General features: G+C 40.0%; 3 protein-coding genes across 5 annotated transcripts; 1 reads left to right on the top strand and 2 right to left on the bottom strand.

Annotated features, from left to right (window-relative positions):
• Positions 1–1,696: 1,696 nt before the first annotated feature.
• sec61b (Sec61 translocon beta subunit) lies at positions 1,697–4,885 on the bottom strand. The gene is made up of 4 exons (XM_022765838.1): positions 4,754–4,885; positions 4,153–4,250; positions 2,954–3,058; positions 1,697–2,109 (listed from the first exon to the last, which is right to left on the bottom strand). The coding sequence occupies exons 1-4, from the start codon at positions 4,754–4,756 to the stop codon at positions 2,022–2,024; spliced, it is 294 nt and encodes a 97-aa protein (XP_022621559.1). The 5' UTR covers positions 4,757–4,885; the 3' UTR covers positions 1,697–2,021.
• A 326-nt stretch (positions 4,886–5,211) lies between these two features.
• Positions 5,212–10,406, top strand: alg2 (ALG2, alpha-1,3/1,6-mannosyltransferase). 3 transcript variants are annotated; one of them, XM_022765849.1, is made up of 5 exons: positions 5,212–5,343; positions 6,125–6,296; positions 6,425–6,562; positions 7,180–7,347; positions 8,888–10,406. In XM_022765849.1, exons 2-5 carry the CDS (start codon positions 6,126–6,128, stop codon positions 9,626–9,628), a joined length of 1,218 nt encoding a protein of 405 aa, XP_022621570.1. In that variant the 5' UTR covers positions 5,212–5,343; position 6,125; the 3' UTR covers positions 9,629–10,406. The 3 variants fall into 3 exon arrangements, with proteins under 3 accessions (XP_022621570.1, XP_022621569.1, XP_022621571.1); XM_022765848.1 differs by having other exon boundaries at positions 5,213–5,332; XM_022765850.1 differs by having other exon boundaries at positions 5,267–5,313.
• Positions 10,407–10,505: 99 nt separating this feature from the next.
• Positions 10,506–12,331, bottom strand: LOC111236929 (retinoic acid receptor responder protein 3-like). The gene is made up of 3 exons (XM_022765851.1): positions 12,311–12,331; positions 11,655–11,778; positions 10,506–11,464 (listed from the first exon to the last, which is right to left on the bottom strand). The coding sequence occupies exons 1-3, from the start codon at positions 12,323–12,325 to the stop codon at positions 11,139–11,141; spliced, it is 465 nt and encodes a 154-aa protein (XP_022621572.1). The 5' UTR covers positions 12,326–12,331; the 3' UTR covers positions 10,506–11,138.
• Positions 12,332–17,701: the final 5,370 nt, after the last annotated feature.

The raw sequence follows: 17,701 nt of genomic DNA, 5'->3' as shown, positions 1-17,701 counted from the left end.
TGTGTGTGTGTGTGTGTGTGTAGGACAGGGACAAGAGGGAGAGTGATGTGGCAGTAGTGCCTGAGTCTGCCACGAACACTGGAAGCCGGTGGGAAAGCAGAGCCATAGCAACAGAATAAATTAATGAACAGGATTCGAATGCTACGTTTAACACAAGGTACAAGATCTCACACTCACACACACTCACACTCACACACACACACACACACACACACACACACACACACACACACACACAATGACACAAACAAGCACAAGCCATGCCAGCTGGTGGTTTCATATTCAACACAGATAACCTGGTGATGCAGGCTGGGCTAGAACTACATCTCCAACTGTAAAACATCCAGCCAGCAGCATTCACTACACTGAACATCATGTTTTAAGTTCTTCTGAACGTATCACACTCTTTAACTTGATGTAAACCGATCCAATCTAAAGCTTTTTCTCATCACTTCATTTTGTTCCACTCAGCTCCATTATAGTGACGTTCATCTAAAAAGAATTTCCTCAATACGAAAAAGTCTGATTATGAACCACTTTATTATCAAACAGACTTTTGTGGAGGAGACTGTTTTTTTTATGTTACACCACAAAGTATTTGACTGAGTAAAAAAATCCCCACTGGGAACATGTGCTCATACCTGTCCCGGACAGGCATGAGAGAGAGCATGAGACCTGATATCCTCGGAGCCAGTGATATTCAGAAAATAGTCTGCAGCGCCCCCTTCAGGAGAAGAAAGAAAAACACCGTGGCCAAGATTCAAATGACAACCATTCAGGATAGGTTTTCAGTGATTATACAGGTAGACCTAATGCACTTACTATTCCTTTGATTGTGCAATTCAGTCTCTAGATTAACATCAAAACAAATTTCAAGCCATTTTCAAGCAATCAAAAAGTGCAAAAATATTTTTGAGGAACATAGTAAGAACTGATTTCATGTGTTTCAGTGACAGATTATTGTGCTTTGGATATATGCCGGTATATGCTTTCCTACAACATCAGCTGATTGTTCTTGCCCTAGACACAGTGCTGTGTAACCTTGTTATGGCAAATATGCATATTTGACAATTAAAGTTGATTGCACTGAGTATACAGGCAATTTTAGGTGCCAGTTAATGTTGAACAGATGAAAAAGAACATTGATAGGATTATTGAGTGATGTAATGCCAAAACCTTAGTCAAATAAGTTGCAAGTAGCTGGAATTTGTTTAAACGAACTGTCTAAAACTGTCAATGATGCTGAAACTTGACACTCAAATGTTCCTTTTTAATATTCCTGTCGTTCTGTCTGTCTACCGTCCACAGTGCAATCTTTGTTGAAACAAAGGATGGTAAATGCCTTTTGGAAAAACCTGTCTGGAAGAAGTCTGTTAGTGGTTACAGAAGGTATAAAGTGATAACACTACCTCACCTGTCACTAAAAATATGGGTGAGAATTTTTTTTTTTTTCTGACTGAAGACACAAAAGACTTTTTCCCACATTAAAACAGGGTTCAAAAATGAAATAACATTAAATTTGAATGCATTGATTTTTACTTTTTTATTGTACAATATTACAATTACATTTTGTACAAATGCTGTTAACAAAAAAAAATACAATTCAGGCTAGATGGAAAAATGTTTGCTCATGGCCTGAAAATAACAGTGTCTTTGAGCACAGCACTGAACCTTCATGCAGCAGTGGAGGGAGCACCTGCTGCTGCTGCTGCTGCTGCTTTGAAGGACAGCCACACACACACACACACACACACAGGTGGGGTAGCATGGCTTCCTCCGGATCAACCAATCAGATGTTCAAAATATGGGTGGACAAAAACAGCAAGGTGGTAACCAACATCAGATTCAAATGAAGATCATGTACTGACACGGTTGCATAAAAATCCAGTTTGAGTGCCTGTGTGTTGTAATGACAGAGGAGAAGGGAACAAGGGACATAAGGTTGTTGTTCGGTTCTTGTTTGGTCCAAGTCCAATATGTTAAGAAACCAATCTGCAGGGTCAGGGGTCATCAGGTGGGCCTTAAGAGCGGGTATACTTCCCCCAGATGTGCAGCATGAAGACTGAAGCAATGAAGAGCAGACTCATCACCAGCACTGGCACTGGACCACTGTCACAACAAAGACACACTGATTAACACTCAGATTAACACACATACACAGACACACACAAAATCCCATCATTTTCTGTAACCCCAACCAAAGTGAGAGTCTCAGTTGAGTGGCTGATTTTATTGATGAGCTTCGGAAACAAGGAGGGGCTCTCATCTGTCAAGGAGGGATTGAGTTGGGGGAGGGGTGGAGGGGTGCATCACTAAGTAGCAGTATTGCCATGCCAACCATCTCCTCCGCGCCCCCCTCCTCCCCCTGTCAGAAGGCTGTAATTGAGTTGACCTTTCAGAGTGGATCCTTTAATGAAGCTTTGAGGCCGGTGTCTAACGCAGAAACAAACATGCACTCGATATACAGCACTGTATGGCGAGTCTGCCCTCCTTCGACTGCTGGAGAGACACACTCAATAACCACCACAGCACCATCGATCAACCATGGCTGGCTATGACCAGAAGACAGGATGCTTTCTCTAATATTTGGGGTGAGGATGCAGCAGAATGGAAGTTTATGAGTTAAAGAGTTTTCTAAATATGCGCTTTCCTAACGCACATAATTGTATGTGTGTGTAGATAGACACACACTTAATGAAACAGATTTGTTTTACCACAGTGGCGCGTCTGCCCAATTTCCTACCATTAAACATTCCTCCCATTCTACCCGATGAACATAAATGACATTAATGGAGGTGCAAGTGTCGGAAATCCTGTGAATTAGTGTCTGTTTTTGAGTGGATGTAAGTTAAAATATTGAAGGGTAAATTTGTTGTACGTGTGTATGTTGTGGAGTGTGTGTTGGGGGGGGTATAACTGCTTTACAGCAGCTGCTTTTATAAGCTGCACTTACACTTTGAGGCCTGGTGAGTCTTCTGTGTAGAAGCGCCACATGCCACCAGTGCCAGCTGATCCTGTGGTCCTGCCACCGCTGCGTGTACCACTGCTAGTAGCTTTCCTGTGGAAAACACACACACATGCATAAAGTAACCATAGTAAGACTGATACAGTATTTGAGTGAGGAAATTTCTCATTATTTTGGCCTTAACAAGACAATCCCCCACTTATCATCCAGCAGTATGTCAAAACTTAATGATCACACTAACTGCAACCAAACTTTTGAAAACCAAGCTTCAAAAACCAACTCAAAAGAATCTTGAGACCATTAAATCTGAATGTACGTAAGCCATTTACCAAAAAATATATGCCATTATACACCTTATTCAGAGAGTAACTCCAACTACAGTAGCGGGTGATGAAAGAGTGGAGTGATTCATGGCTGCTTCACTCATGTGATGAGATTAAACTGAGGTTAATGAGGTAATGAAGAGGGTGATAGTATCGGTACATAATGAGAGAGGTGACAGTGAGCCCCTGATTACACACTGATTAAGCCCACAGTACAACATCTATCTGCTGCTCCAATCTACAGAGGGCACACAAATATACAGAGAAGGACCATGTGAAATTCATCTATCACTCTTTACAGTATGATGACATGAGCAGGCGGGGTCAATGCTGAGGGTATTTGGAAAATAATTATGGGGAGTGTGTTCAGGCTGAGACAATTGCACAACTTATCTTTCATGTTTGATTTAAAGTGACCACCAATAGCTTTACATTTACAGTGGTAGTCTTTAGTGTGTAAAAAAGAGTTGTGTGACAGCTTAAGAAGAAAAAAAGTGTCTCAGTAAAGTGTTGGGTCACTACAAGTCTCTGAACTCTACTGAAAAGATGAACACCATTCTTCCAAAATATATTCCCTTGCTGGGTGTTTTGATGATGGTGGTAAAGATTGACATCAGCCAAAAATCATCTACAGCTTAAATGGATCAAAGTGTGAGGACTGTGAGGGCAATATAATATGATTCATGTGATTTTCAGACTTCACTGACCATTCAGAGACCCACCGTGGCCTGTGTGGAAACATGTTCTGACTTTTCCTTTTATTTATCATCCATCTGTGTGTAGTGTTCACTTGTGGAAAGTTTACCCTCTGCATCTATCTGCTTGGTTGAATGCAGTAGAAGTACAAGTAGAGTGTGTGCATACCTCTGTCTGACTGTGGAGCCTGCTGCACGGGGAGCCACTGTCTTACTGGGGGAACGGCCAGACGCCCCAACATTGGTTGCACTTGCTGCTGGTCCAGGCTGAAAGAGAAACACCAGATATAAAACATAAATGGGATTCATTTCCATTATACCAGATGTCTGTCACTCACATAAACATATTTTATAAATACACAGTTAAAAGTAACATTCAGCATTCAGATAAAGAGACTTAACAATGATTCTTGGATTTCTAAGTCACATTTCATTCTGAACTGTACAGTATGTTTTCTGTTAGAGACTGGTGGTAAAGGCCTTGACTGAGGGTCCACACTGTTCATTGCTTTCAACATCTAGTGTAAACATACAGTCTCCACCAAATGTGTTCACAAACATATACAAGCAATTCATTTTGTTTTGAACCAGCTTAAAATGTCTTGTGGGACTGTTTGAGCTGCTAAAAAACAGCCACGTCTACAAATGATGAGCTAACGTTAGCAACCGAGCTAACACATAGCAAAACGTTACTTCAGGTCTGAATGAGTGCAACAGAGCCGCTTAGCTTTAACAGTAGTAACTGTTAAAGATGGAGCTGAGAATCTTACCATTTTGTTTTATTCTTCCAGATGCGAACTGAAACCTTAAGTCCCTTTCCCAGCCGATGTCCACGTTAAATGAGCAGCAGCAGTAGGTGTATGAACGGCTCAAAACTTGAGAAGAGATCTCACAGAGCTGACGCTTGTCTGAAAAGGACACGACTGCAAAACACAAGACCAGAGCGGGCGACCGAGCAGAAGCCTGACCGGCTGATCGCATCCAGTACAAAGAGAAAGACACAAAATCAATTTTAAGGAGTTTAATTTTGTAATACTTAAATTGTACGTATTTTATAAAAGCATACGATTTATAATGTCTTGAATTTAGATGCTTGTTTTAACTTTTATCCAAAGGCAAATTAATGACCCGCTTTAACTGGAATGAGACGTGTCCCCTTTACGTCAGGGAAACTGGCGCCATTGTGGTTCTAACGCGAAGTCCGAGTAGCCTGATCCAGATGGTTATTTTGAGCCAACATGGCGCCGACACGACAGAGTTTCATGGCAGCTGGTCTTGTTGCTACGGGAAGCTAGACGAGCATTAGCCCAGGTTTCCAAGCTAAGACAAGGTAGTGAAGATATCCAAAGGTAAACACATAGTATGTTTAAATTATAACGTAGTTGTGGTGTTTAGTTACAAAGACAACTGTTAATCAAGTTGGCTATTTGGGGTTGGCTAACAGGGTTATAATTTCATTAGCGACAGGCTAGTTAGTATCCACAATCTTATCTCTGTAGCTAAAAACACATGTTAGCTTTTCTAAGTAAACAGCTAAATAAATAAGGACTCATTTGTGTCCTTACCTGCAATTCAGTGTCTGCCAGCGGTTTTCCTTATAATACATGGGGCCACTGGGGACGATTAACAGCCAGGGAGGTTGGCAGACAGTAGTAGTATGTACTTTTTCTGTTAAACAGTCATGACATAAAGTGCTTTAAAGGTTAAAAGTTACAAATTGAATTAAGTTACAAACCACAAGTACCGATTCTTTAAGTTTGCCAATAATGCAGCTCTGACACGTTCCTTTCTTGACATCAGAGTAGGTTCATGAATTTCTTCTGTTGGAAAGAGTAATTTGTTCTCGACAACATCAAGTTAAAGATTGTTTGAATTCCACTGAAAATGAATTCCCCCCATTGATGCATCTCACAGGTTAAGGTTAACTCCTATAATTGCCAACTGTTGTGAACATAAGCTTTGGACTCTTTGCACTACTTGCTCTACTGGCTGTCTGTGCTCATAGTCATCAGTTTATCTGTCATTCTACACAATATAGTGATGTTTCATACATTTTATTGTATGTAAAACCTTTTCTGCAAAATAGCACTGTGTTTTTGGAAAATATACTCCAGTTTCACTTTATTCATTCTTTTGCGCAGGATGGCGCGAGTGGTGTTCCTCCATCCAGACCTGGGTATTGGTGGTGCAGAGCGACTGGTGGTTGATGCTGCTGTCGCTCTTAAGGCTCAGGGGTGTAGTGTTCAGATCTGGACGGCACATTATGATCCAACACACTGCTTCTCTGAAACCCTGGACCCAGACCTGCCTGTAGTAAGTTAACACACCGTATTACATAATAGTGTGCCTCGAAGATACACAACAAAGACAAAGAATAGTGTATGTAAAATGCAGAATCTATAATAACTGTAACTTCATTGTTTCTGTTACTTTTCTAATAGGTATGTGTGGGTGACTGGCTTCCCACTGGTGTGTTTGGCTACTTACATGCCCTGTGTGCCTACCTGAGGATGATCTATGTGGCTCTCTACCTGGTGTTCCTCAGTGGGGTGGAGTATGATGTCATCTTCTGTGATCAGGTGAGTTGACTATGTCTCTGTTTGGTCGTCACTTATCTGAGTTCTTCTGAGCCTTCTGTATCTCGTAACTGACTCTGCTTCTCGGAGAATAGCTTCCATTGTTAACAGCAGTCTGTCTTGTGTCACACCTTTTTACTATACACTCCCTTGCTTATTTTCTACTGTTTCGTCTTTCATACAAATAGACACACGTAGCACCCTTCTCTCTTGCACATAATTACAGAGAAAACCACGGATTGGCTTCTGTAAGTGTGACACTTGAAGAGTCTTCATTACCTAAATTAATTAGATTATCAGCCAAAACATGTTATGCAAAGGTCACAAAGAGCTGTTACAATATTTCTATCCAACATTGTTGAGCATTAACATAGTGTATGTTTTATATATGTAGTCGTATACTGTATATGTAAATGTTTAGCTACCATTTTAGACTATTACTTGTTTGTTTTATTCCCTCTCCCTATGTGTGAAATGATACATCACGTCGCTCGTGACATTTTCAAACTCACACTAATTGCTATATCACACATCAAAGCTGCCATATTTGTTACTGATTAGCCATGAAGACAGGATCATTTTTGTATTTTTTGATAAAATTAATTTCCATTCCTCCCTAGGTGTCGGTGTGTATCCCAGTGCTGCGTCTGTCCCGTCACAGGAAGAAGGTTCTGTTTTACTGTCACTTCCCAGACCAGCTGCTGACCCAGAGAAAGTCAACTTTGAAGAAGCTTTACCGCGCTCCCATTGACTGGCTGGAGGAATACACCACGGGCATGGCTGATATGGTACGTTACGGCTGAGGGTGAGCGGTTGTATCATACAATAGGTTGTTATGGAACAAACGGAATGCCAGCGCTGATGACACTGATGATGGCTTATAGCTGAAACATGTTTGTTTCTTCACTCCGTATTAAACAAGAAGACTATTTATCTGTTTAGATTGCAACGTGCACCTGATACATTGCTTGAGTACTTTGGAGTTGTCCTGCTGTCTGTTGCATGCCCTGGTTACAGGACAAGACTCAGGTCATTTTATTTCATTTAGATGAAAAAATAAATAAACAAATATATAAAATGGCATCTTTTTGAAACCGTGGTAACGAATGCAAAGCAAGCAGGAAAGCACAAGAACATAAATACAGTATAAAAATGACACATTAATTAGGGCAAGTTAAAAATATACGACTAAAACTATTTTAAAAATATGCTTGGGGTTTGATTTCTTGAGTTCCTTGGGTGGTGTGTATTAAGGGTGCAGACAGTAAATTCTGTCTGGACTGGAGAATGGCCAGAGAGTCCTCAGAGGCTGAGTCTGAGGAAAGTCAAGGGCTAAACCTGTGCATGTCTTGAAGGCGGTCAGTAAAATATAAAAATTAAACTAACTTAATATTATTAATTTGCTGTATATTACATTAAAGCCTTGCTGATGCATTTTGTGCAGCATGTTGGCAGTAAAGTGATTTCTGATTTCTGATTGTAACTATAGTAACGAGTGATATGAAAGACATTTTTTGTGCATGTATGTTGAGGAAAGGATGTGTTTGTAAATGTAGCATATGACATATTGCATACTTAAAATGCAGAAAATATCAGCTCAGAAAAAGCAGTGCTACTTGATTATGTATATATATTTTTATATACACCCTGCAATCATGAAAAGATGTAGTTGTATTTTTTGCTGTACAATGGTGAGACAATACAAAGAAAATACCAATATATACACCCAAAATATACAAAAGAAAAAAGAAAAACTGTTACTGGATAGAGGCACGGATTGACTTCACGCAAAAAAAAACTTGTGATTGAGTTGTTTTGACTGTTATAATTTTGTCTACCTCCAATGCACTTTGCTGCTGAAGTTTATACAAATCCGTGATTAACAACTTACAAATAGATTCAGGTGTCAACTGAAATTTGTTTTTGCCTACTAGCAAATTAGATTGCATTTACATGCTACTGAAGTACTGCTCTGTTAAATACAGCCAGAGTTGATTTTATTTTTATCTCACCAAGATGTCGTTTGACAGGCTAACATGTCTCTTCCTGACTGACTTGAGTTTTGTAATAGAATAAATTAAAATAAAAGGTATATTATTTTGACTTAAACAGCTTGAATAAACTAAAGTGACTATTTAAAATGTGATACAGCCTGATCTTCACAGACTGGCTGTTGTAAAAGCTCAGGGCCCTGATAGAAATGAAATGACATTTCAATTTTAGTCTAGACTTTAGGATAATCAAAGACCTCAGGCTGCTATCCAACTCATAGGGACCTGTGATATATGTGAGATCCTTATGAACTAATCTCTCTCTACTTCCTCTTAGATTCTGGTAAACAGCCAGTTCACTGCAGGCATCTTCAGGGAGACCTTTCATAGTCTAAGTAGAGTCCAGACAGATGTCCTCTATCCTTCCCTCAATACGCGTACCTTTGACCAGCCGTCCACTGAAGCACAAGGCCTTGAAGGGCTGCTCCCTGAGGAAACCTCCTGCCTGTTTCTCTCTCTGAACCGATATGAGAGAAAGAAGAATCTGGGCTTGGCTCTGGAGGCTCTGGCAGCCCTGAGGAGCAGCCTTCCTCCAGGCCAGAGAGCAGGCATTCACTTGGTGGTGGCGGGTGGCTATGATGACCGAGTTACTGAGAATGTTGAACATTACACTGAACTGAAAGAGCTGGCAGCGCAGCTCCATTTGGAGGACTGTGTCACTTTCTTGCGCTCCCCTTCTGATTCACTGAAGGTGGCGCTGCTGCGGGGCAGCGCTGCTGTGCTCTACACCCCGAGCAGAGAGCATTTTGGTATAGTTCCCGTTGAGGCCATGTACTGCTGCTGCCCTGTTATCGCTGTGAACTCTGGGGGCCCCCTGGAGAGCGTGGCAGACCAGGAAACGGGCTTCTTGTGTGAGCCCACAGCCGAAGCCTTCTCTAAGGCCATGGAGAGGCTCGTCAGGGAGCCACAGCTCCGCAGGGACATGGGACAAGCTGGAAAGAGGAGGGTACAAGATAAGTTCTCTCTTCAGGCCTTCTCAGACCAGCTGTATGGGTACATTGTCAGGCTGAGCCAGTGATGTGAAGCTGGAGGAGAGGCAAGAGAAAACCAGTGAAATTGTGGAAAAACGATCCTCTGCTGAACTGTGAAACTGAAGACTGGGGTCTGAGTTGAAGTGGATGTCTTCTAACAGAGAATGTATGTGTATATGTGCAGGTAGGTGGTGGGGTATTATGAGGACTTAGAGGACAATTAATCAGCATTCCCTTGCAGTGGTTGCTGAGAGGAAAAAAAGGATGGAATCTCTATACTAATTAAGAAAAGAGTAACGAGTTTACCTACCCTATCTCTGGAAAAATACCACCCCTGCAAGTGTGTACGAGCGTCCGTGTGTAATTGTGCATGTGTAGCAGCGTGGCAACCAAGAGCCCAGCAAATGAGTGTACCAAAAGGATTGATTGTTAGAGTGAAATGTTTTGCACTGTGTATGTTTTTTTCTTGCTTTTCTACAGTAGTCTTTGTCTTTGTGTGTTTGGGGGTTGAAGAAGAAGAATGTAGTTACAACTATGTGCCATCAGGCAGTACACAGTCTCAGATCGATAAACAAGATGCTTTCCGCTACTTCCTGTCCACCCAGAGCTTAGCTTCACAAGATGCTGACAGAGAGTGTTTGGCTTTATTAGAGGTCTGGCTGATGGGCAGTGTGCCTGTGTCTGGGTCATTATCAGCGAGGAGAATAGCAGAAGGTCATTGTGTCTGCGCACTGGCCTCCTCAGCCCTCCTACTGTATAGAAATGCTCTTATTGACATTCCTGAAGTCTTAATAAACAAGAGGACAAATAGTTTCCTGACTCTTATGGGCTTTGCTTTGTTGTTAAGTTTTTTTTGGCCTTTAATAGAGTTTGCTAAGGACTTTGTGGGTGAGTGAAGAGACACAGAAACATTGTTAATGCTGTGAACATATTTTATTGTGCCTTGAGTTGTTAAATGAAACATTCTCAAAGTAGCAGTGAGGGATTTTTTTTTATTTTCCTCATTAACTAAGTTAGTGTTACAGAGGTGCATGAGAGGCACCACAGAGGATCTCAAGTTTCTGTCTCCATCCGTTGCTGCATTATCATTTGCAGAGTTTGAGTTGTATCTGTATGCGCTTCATTCTTTTTCTTAAAGGGAATCTAAAAAAGAGTAAAGAATTGGAACATTAAATTGGAGGCTGCAGCTTATGATTATTTTCATAATTGATTAACCTGCTGATTATTTTCTTGATTAATCAATTAGACTATAAAACATAACAATACAGGGAAAAATGGCCATCATATTATCCTACAGCGCAAGGTGATTTCATTGAATGTCTTGTTTTGTTTGAACAACTATCCATACAATAAAATATGTGTAAAAAAATAGAAAAGCAGCAAATTCTCATTTGAGAACCTGGAACCATCAAATGTTTTGGTATTACTTGAGAAATTACTTTAACAATGAATCAGTTAGCAATATAGTTGCAGATTAATATTCTTTCAATTGGAGATCCACAATAAATTACAGGTTGACTGCTTATAGACCTAATATACCACATCACTCAGTCACTGTCACTTAAGTATGGCTGAACTCACCTGGTTGCACACTGCGTAACCATGTCGAACAAACGTGGCGAAATGTTCACTGTTGAAGTTCATGAGGTCGTACTTGAACTCCTGGTGGAGAAAAGTCTCACAGCGATGTGTCATCATCTCCAGTGGTGATGGAACCAGGTTGTGGTTGTTGTTGTTGACCCTGATTCGAGTTGCTGGAGGCACTTTGATATCCGTAATGCGCTGCTTGCAGATTCTGGTCTTCTTCAGAACACGATCACCATTCGACTTTGGAACCATTTGCTGAAGGAAGCTGCGGCAGGCTTTCTGTGTCATGTTTTCATCTAGAGATAAGTAAGAGTGAAAACGATGAAAATAAATCTGGTGTATTTAAGTTGTTACAGAAGTTTTATTTTTATAAAAATAAATAAATAAATAAATAAATTCTGCCAGAGTGAACAGCAGAAAAAAAAATTTCTAGCTAACTTGAGAAAAACTAATTGGTTAAAATAAAGTCACATTTCTGTTTCTTACCTCCTACCCCAAAATGGATAACATGGCCTTCTCCAACATAAACACCCCAAAGAGACAATCCCAGTAATGGGTTCACAAACTCAATCAGGTCTCCAATCTCTGCTGTGGACACACTCTGATCAATCTGAAGACAAACAGGTTAAAAGTTCGAGAAGTTTACTGTTTCCACATGCCTTTTTTTCTTTCTGCTTGCTTTACTCATTGAATTCAGACGAGAAAAACTTTATATTTATGATGGAAATCTGGGAAATAAAAAGAGGAAGGACGTGAAATCGAATAATGTGTCTGATTTTAATAGCTACCTGTAACATTAAAGGACATTACAAGAGAAGAGAATGAGTGAGACAATATTCAGCAAACAATCTGGAGCTGAGCACTAAGGAATGACTCAGTAGGCTATGTAATAAAACTGTATTCGTACTTTATGGAGAGGAGGTCTTAATGTTGAGAATAATTACACGAAAAATTAGAACTATAATAGTTTTTTAAGTGCTTGTATCTGAAATTATTTTATAATGAAGTGTACCTGTTTATACTACGTCTTATACAGGAAAACATGGCCAGCGAGCATAAACAAGCACATGCCTTGTTAGGACTATAGGGAGGTACTGCTGTATGAAGATAAAAAGTCTCTGGATATATTGATTAGTGCTCACCTGTTGTCGAGTCATTTGGGGAAAAATGCTGTTCCAGTTTCCCAAAAGATCCATTGTTGCTGTGAGCTGGAGTCAACAGAGTGACTAAAGTGTGTTTTCGAAATATTAAGACGCCGTAATCAGGTTGCGTAAAATGCCTTCATCAGTCACAGATAGCCTTGACTGTAACTGTTTCAGGATGATAGGCAACCTAATATGTTACCTATTAATCTAATATATGCTGTAATATGCTGTCAGACACTATGAGCCTCAATCATATTCCATATTCAGAAATATTTGTTTCTGTCATTTGTCTCAGTTTGTTTAAAATGTGTGGCTCACCTGCACTTAGTTTTCAATTCCCAGATCTCATATTGATTCAGACATTTCTGAATAATCTGAGTCAATTTCAAAAGCTGAAACGCAAAGAAACCAGCAGCAATACAGCTTGTTTTTCAAAACTGCAAATTATTTGTCCCTATAGGTCCAATTAGTGTCGATGGCCTTGGTTTAATTTAAAATAGATAATCAGGTTTGGAATATCACAGAGATACGTCAATTTATGTATGTGAGCTTCATATTTTCTTTCATATTTTCTTATGTGTGAAAATAGAATAAAAAAATTTTTTTTATTTAATATTCGGTCTAGGTAGAAAATCCCAGCTGTATACTTAAAACTGTGACTGTGATTTGTTTTGTTGTTGGTTGTTTGATCCGTCACTGTTTGGCCATTCAATAGCAGACACAGATTAATTGTTGCTAATCTACCCCGTAAATAAATAAGATTCATTATGAGATACTTATTGACATTTTAGGGTAGTTTTTAGAAATCTGCCTTGTGAGCACCTATATATGTTTTATGTACAATATAAGACATGAAACATGGTAAAAGTTGGTAGTAGTGCATAAAATATAATTTAAGACAATATGCGAGTGTAGCATTAGTGACTTAGCTCTGTGGATAGAGGAAATGTGCCAGATGCAGTGCTTTTTTCATGACCATAGGAAATACATATTGTCCTTGTTTAAACTAATGAGCCTATGTGTGATTTTCATATTTAACTTATTTTTTTAAAGTAATAATAGATTACATGGCACTTTATGCACAGCAAATACCTGAGCTTTTGGTTTTTGACTTTCAACACCCTTTATGTTGGATAAATTATTAAATTACGCTAGTCAAGAAGAAACAATGTCTCCACAGCACACAATATACAGTGAATATGTTTTGAGTAAAAATAGGGAAAAATTAAGAATATGAACCACACTACTCATTTATAGACGGCTTTAAGAATGCAAAATGCTAATAGAGCAAGAATAAAAGCAGATGTGTATATATGTTTGTATGTGTGTGTGTTTCTGCAGTGTTTCCACAAGCAGAAGTATTAAGAGGAGATGATGAGGAGGGCGGTCCTGCAGTGATTTAGGGCCCCTTCTAGGCCAGATGATAAAAGGGTCCCGTGGAGCCTGTAAGGGCGGCAAAGACACACACACAAAAACACACAGCAGTAAACACTCACCAGGCTCCTCTGTATTAGTTCAGAGTGAATGTGTCCCACTTTGCTACCTACACAGAAAGATGATGTCTGAAGTCTCCTTTTTCTCTCTTCTTGTCTTTACCTCAAAGTTGTGAAAGAAAAATCGATGTCCCTTCCCTCCTCTCCACCCCCACCTCCCTGCTCTCTCAGTGCCCTGTGGTGGGGTGGTTATTGAGATCACGGTGTGTCTGAGTGGCAGTGATAACCGGTACCCAGGTGCCACTGGCACATGGTGTTTAATTAATTAATGAGACCGCGGGGTTGGTTTTCTAATTCCACCTAGCCAGCACCGGGGTGTGGGGGAGATAGCCGCGAAATGTTTAGGTGTGTGTTTTCAGGCAAGGAAAGGAGAGATGTATGTGGGAGTGTGTGTGTGTTATGGGTGTATATCTATTTTGTTGGCAGTTTGGGAGCTGGTTTCCTTGTTAGTGGAATATTAAATATGTATGGAATATTTTTACTCTGACTTTTAATCACGCCTCGTGATTGGGAGTTAATCATGAGCTAAATGAAGCTGATGATGAGAGAAACACAGTTCGTGTTAATACATCAATCTGAACTCTTCTTCCTGTACCAGTAACCGGGTCATGGACTCATTGCCTTGAAAACACAGAAATATACATGAAATGTAACCACAGTGCAAGAACTGGATGGTTTTTAGTGCACACTGTACACTGTTTGTTATGCAGGTTAACATGAAATGAACTGGGTAATGAAGAGCTAAGATTGATAGAAGTCATTATAACAAAATGTTTGTGTATTTTCTTAAATTGTTGCTGAGATTCTTGTAACATTTTAGCAAAACTGATACAAACCAAATGGGGACAAAATCCTTTCTCTCATTTTGAACATTCAACATTTTTCAGTTACATTTAGTGCCAGACGCTGCAGAGCGAGAATAAGACTAATTAATAATAAACATTATAATAAATTATATATTAAATGCTCTAATATACCAAGAGGTTACTGACAATTTGTCATGAATTAGTCATGTGACTTTACAAATGAAATATATCCAACACAATGAATACAAAATAGGCCTATAAAAATCATCAGAATTAATGAATGAATTAGGGAAGAAAATCACTGAACTAAATATAAAGATTTAGAAAGAACATGGAATATTTGTGAAAATATGGACCTTCAGATGAGTTTGTGTTTGTGCAGTTGTATGATATATAATGTATTTATAATTCTGTACACTAGATACGTAATGTAAGTGAGCTGTGCAGTTATAGACTGGATATATGGCAGCTTCAAAAACGTTTCAAAACCCAAGCTTTAAGATTACAATCTTCAACTTTCTCTGATGTATAGAGACATACATACGCATATATCTGACCATCCCTCTCGCTCCGAATGTTGTCACATTCTGTACAGATGACAGGAGGGGTTTTACTGTGAGCGGGCGTACAGAGGGGAGAAAGAGCCTTTCTGGTCATGAATGATAGAATATGCTTAAACAATAGGAAATCAGCATTTGTATTCACAGCTCATCTTTAAGAGCTGTTTTACATGGTACATGTTAGCAAATTATGTATTTCACACTTTACTGCTTCCATAAACTATTCAAATATATTAGCTTACACCTCATAAATGTTAACACTGCACAACTCTTCTACTCACACTGGCAAACAGTCGTTGGAGCTGGTTTCACAGAGGAAAGGAATGATTTACTAAAGCTACATAAAACTCATCTCTCTGTGGGAGATCACAATAAAACTTCTATAATCTCTGATAGTGGAATATTATAGATAGCCTCTATAAAAATAGCTTTATGGTGCAGGAAAGAGAAGCATTACGACTTGTTCTACCCTGTGTTTTCTGGTTTAAACCATCTTACAGCTTAAAGATAAATGAGTCCATAGATTTCATGCATCAGACATCACTTAATTCACGCTAGGTTTATCAATAAAAATGTTAGCAGTCTTGTTTCAGATGAAAAGTTATGAGGAAATGTCCATCAGTATTGAGGCGGTTCATATAAGAAGATAAGAAACAACACAAGATAACAGGAAGAAAAAACAAAAGTGGGTTACACTCTGTTCTCATAATAGAATATTTAACTTATTGATAAGATTAAATAGTCACCAAAGTTTCCACAAATCAGGGATGTGCCTCTGATGTTTATTGTTTAGACTGAGACTACACACACACACTGGTGTTGTGAATATTATTTGATTCTTCCCAACTCCGGATCCTTTACTGCTGTTCTCATTTACAACAGAAACATCTGGGTGTATTAGCATTAATACCAGAAAACACAAAGCAGGAATGTTTGTACAATTTCATAGCTTAAAACGAGCTTGTAGCATTATAAATCCACTCCACAGTTGGTACCCCAAACCCTCCCCTGCTGTTTTGTAATGAAGATAATCTCTTCTGTGGCATGCGTGTTTAAACCAAACCACAGACATACTAAACAAACTACTTTTTCACATAGCGCATTGAAAAAACTAAAGAGTAGATGGGCACTAATGGGAAAAAATGTTACTTGGTGAACTGTTATTAAGGACAGAAGCTGGAGAATAAACTCCAGCAGAACAACATCAAGGACATGGTGATGGGCAGGCTTCAACATCAAAGACCGTCAGCAGGGTGGCGGCCTAGAAGGACACATCTTCACTCCTGAGAACGGATGCCGGAGCTATGGAAGAAATCCTCCTTGATGCCAGTACCCAAGAAGGCCACCCCATCTGGCCCCAATGATTTCAGACCAGTTGCCCTAAAGTTACATGTCATGAAGGTACTGGAGAGACTGGTTCTGGCTCACCTTGGACCGCAGATCAAATCTTCTCTGGACTCTACAAGCCTAATGAGGGGGTGGACGATGTTGATGTTGACATCTACCTGCTTCAGCATGCTTGCTCTTACCTGGGTGGTACTGGGTGGCGGCACTGTGAGAATCATATTTTTCAATTTTTCCAGTGCTTTAAATGCCAGCCAACCAGTTCTGTCTTGCGAGAAGCTGCTCAGGATGGATGTCAGCAGGTGTACTGTCTCCTGGATCTCTCACTATCTGTCAGATAGGCCCCAGTTTGCTCGGCCAAGGACCTCCCTGTCTGATGTGGTGGTTAGTAACACAGGAGTGCCACAGGGGAGTGTCCTGTCTCCATTTCTGCTCACTCTGTTCACCTCCAGTGTAACTCTCAATCAGAGGTCCTCTGATGATTCTGTGGTGGTGGGGCATTTTAGAGATGGCCAGGAGTTGGAGTCAGGTAACTGGTGAATAACTTTGTGGTGTGCTGCAGCAGGAATCATCTGCTCCTATATGTGGACAAGACCAAGGTGATGATGGTCGACTTAAGGAGGAGAACTACAACCACGACCATTATCATAATCAGGCTGAAGTTGTGAAGCGCTATTGGTAGTCCACTTTAACAGCAGACTGGAGTAGGACCAACATTGACGCAGTGTACAAGACGGAGATGAGCACTTTTCGAGGAAGCTTGGATCTTTCAGCTTGGCAGCAAAATGCTGGAGCTCTTCTCCCAGAAAAAAACATTTTTTTGCAGCTGAATCTGTCCACAGATGTCCATCGCTCAGCTTCTGTGTTGGTATAACCCAAACTATCCCAGGTCAAGATGCTGAATATACCCTAAATATATTCAGTAATGGTAGTTGTGAGCTATAAATCAGGTCTAGCATAGAAGTGAATTTAGTAATCATATCATGAAATTTCTGCTTTAATTCATCTGCTATGTTAAATTTATGTCCCAGATAAGCCTACGTCTGAACACACACAAACACACACAGATATCCTGGCTCCCTGGTTGTTCTTCCTGGAGCAGCAGGGTGATTCAGGAGGAGGAAGAAGAGGGGGAGGGAGAGAGGAGAGGGAAGAGAAAGGAAGAGGCAACAGGAGAACAGACCG

Source organism: Seriola dumerili, unplaced genomic scaffold, assembly GCF_002260705.1.
Source record: "Seriola dumerili isolate Sdu_G_001 unplaced genomic scaffold, Sdu_1.0 BDQW01000758.1, whole genome shotgun sequence".
NCBI classification, from domain to species: domain Eukaryota; kingdom Metazoa; phylum Chordata; class Actinopteri; order Carangiformes; family Carangidae; genus Seriola; species Seriola dumerili.
Note: the sequence above shows the minus strand (reverse complement) of the source record. Positions and strands in the feature narration are given on the sequence as shown.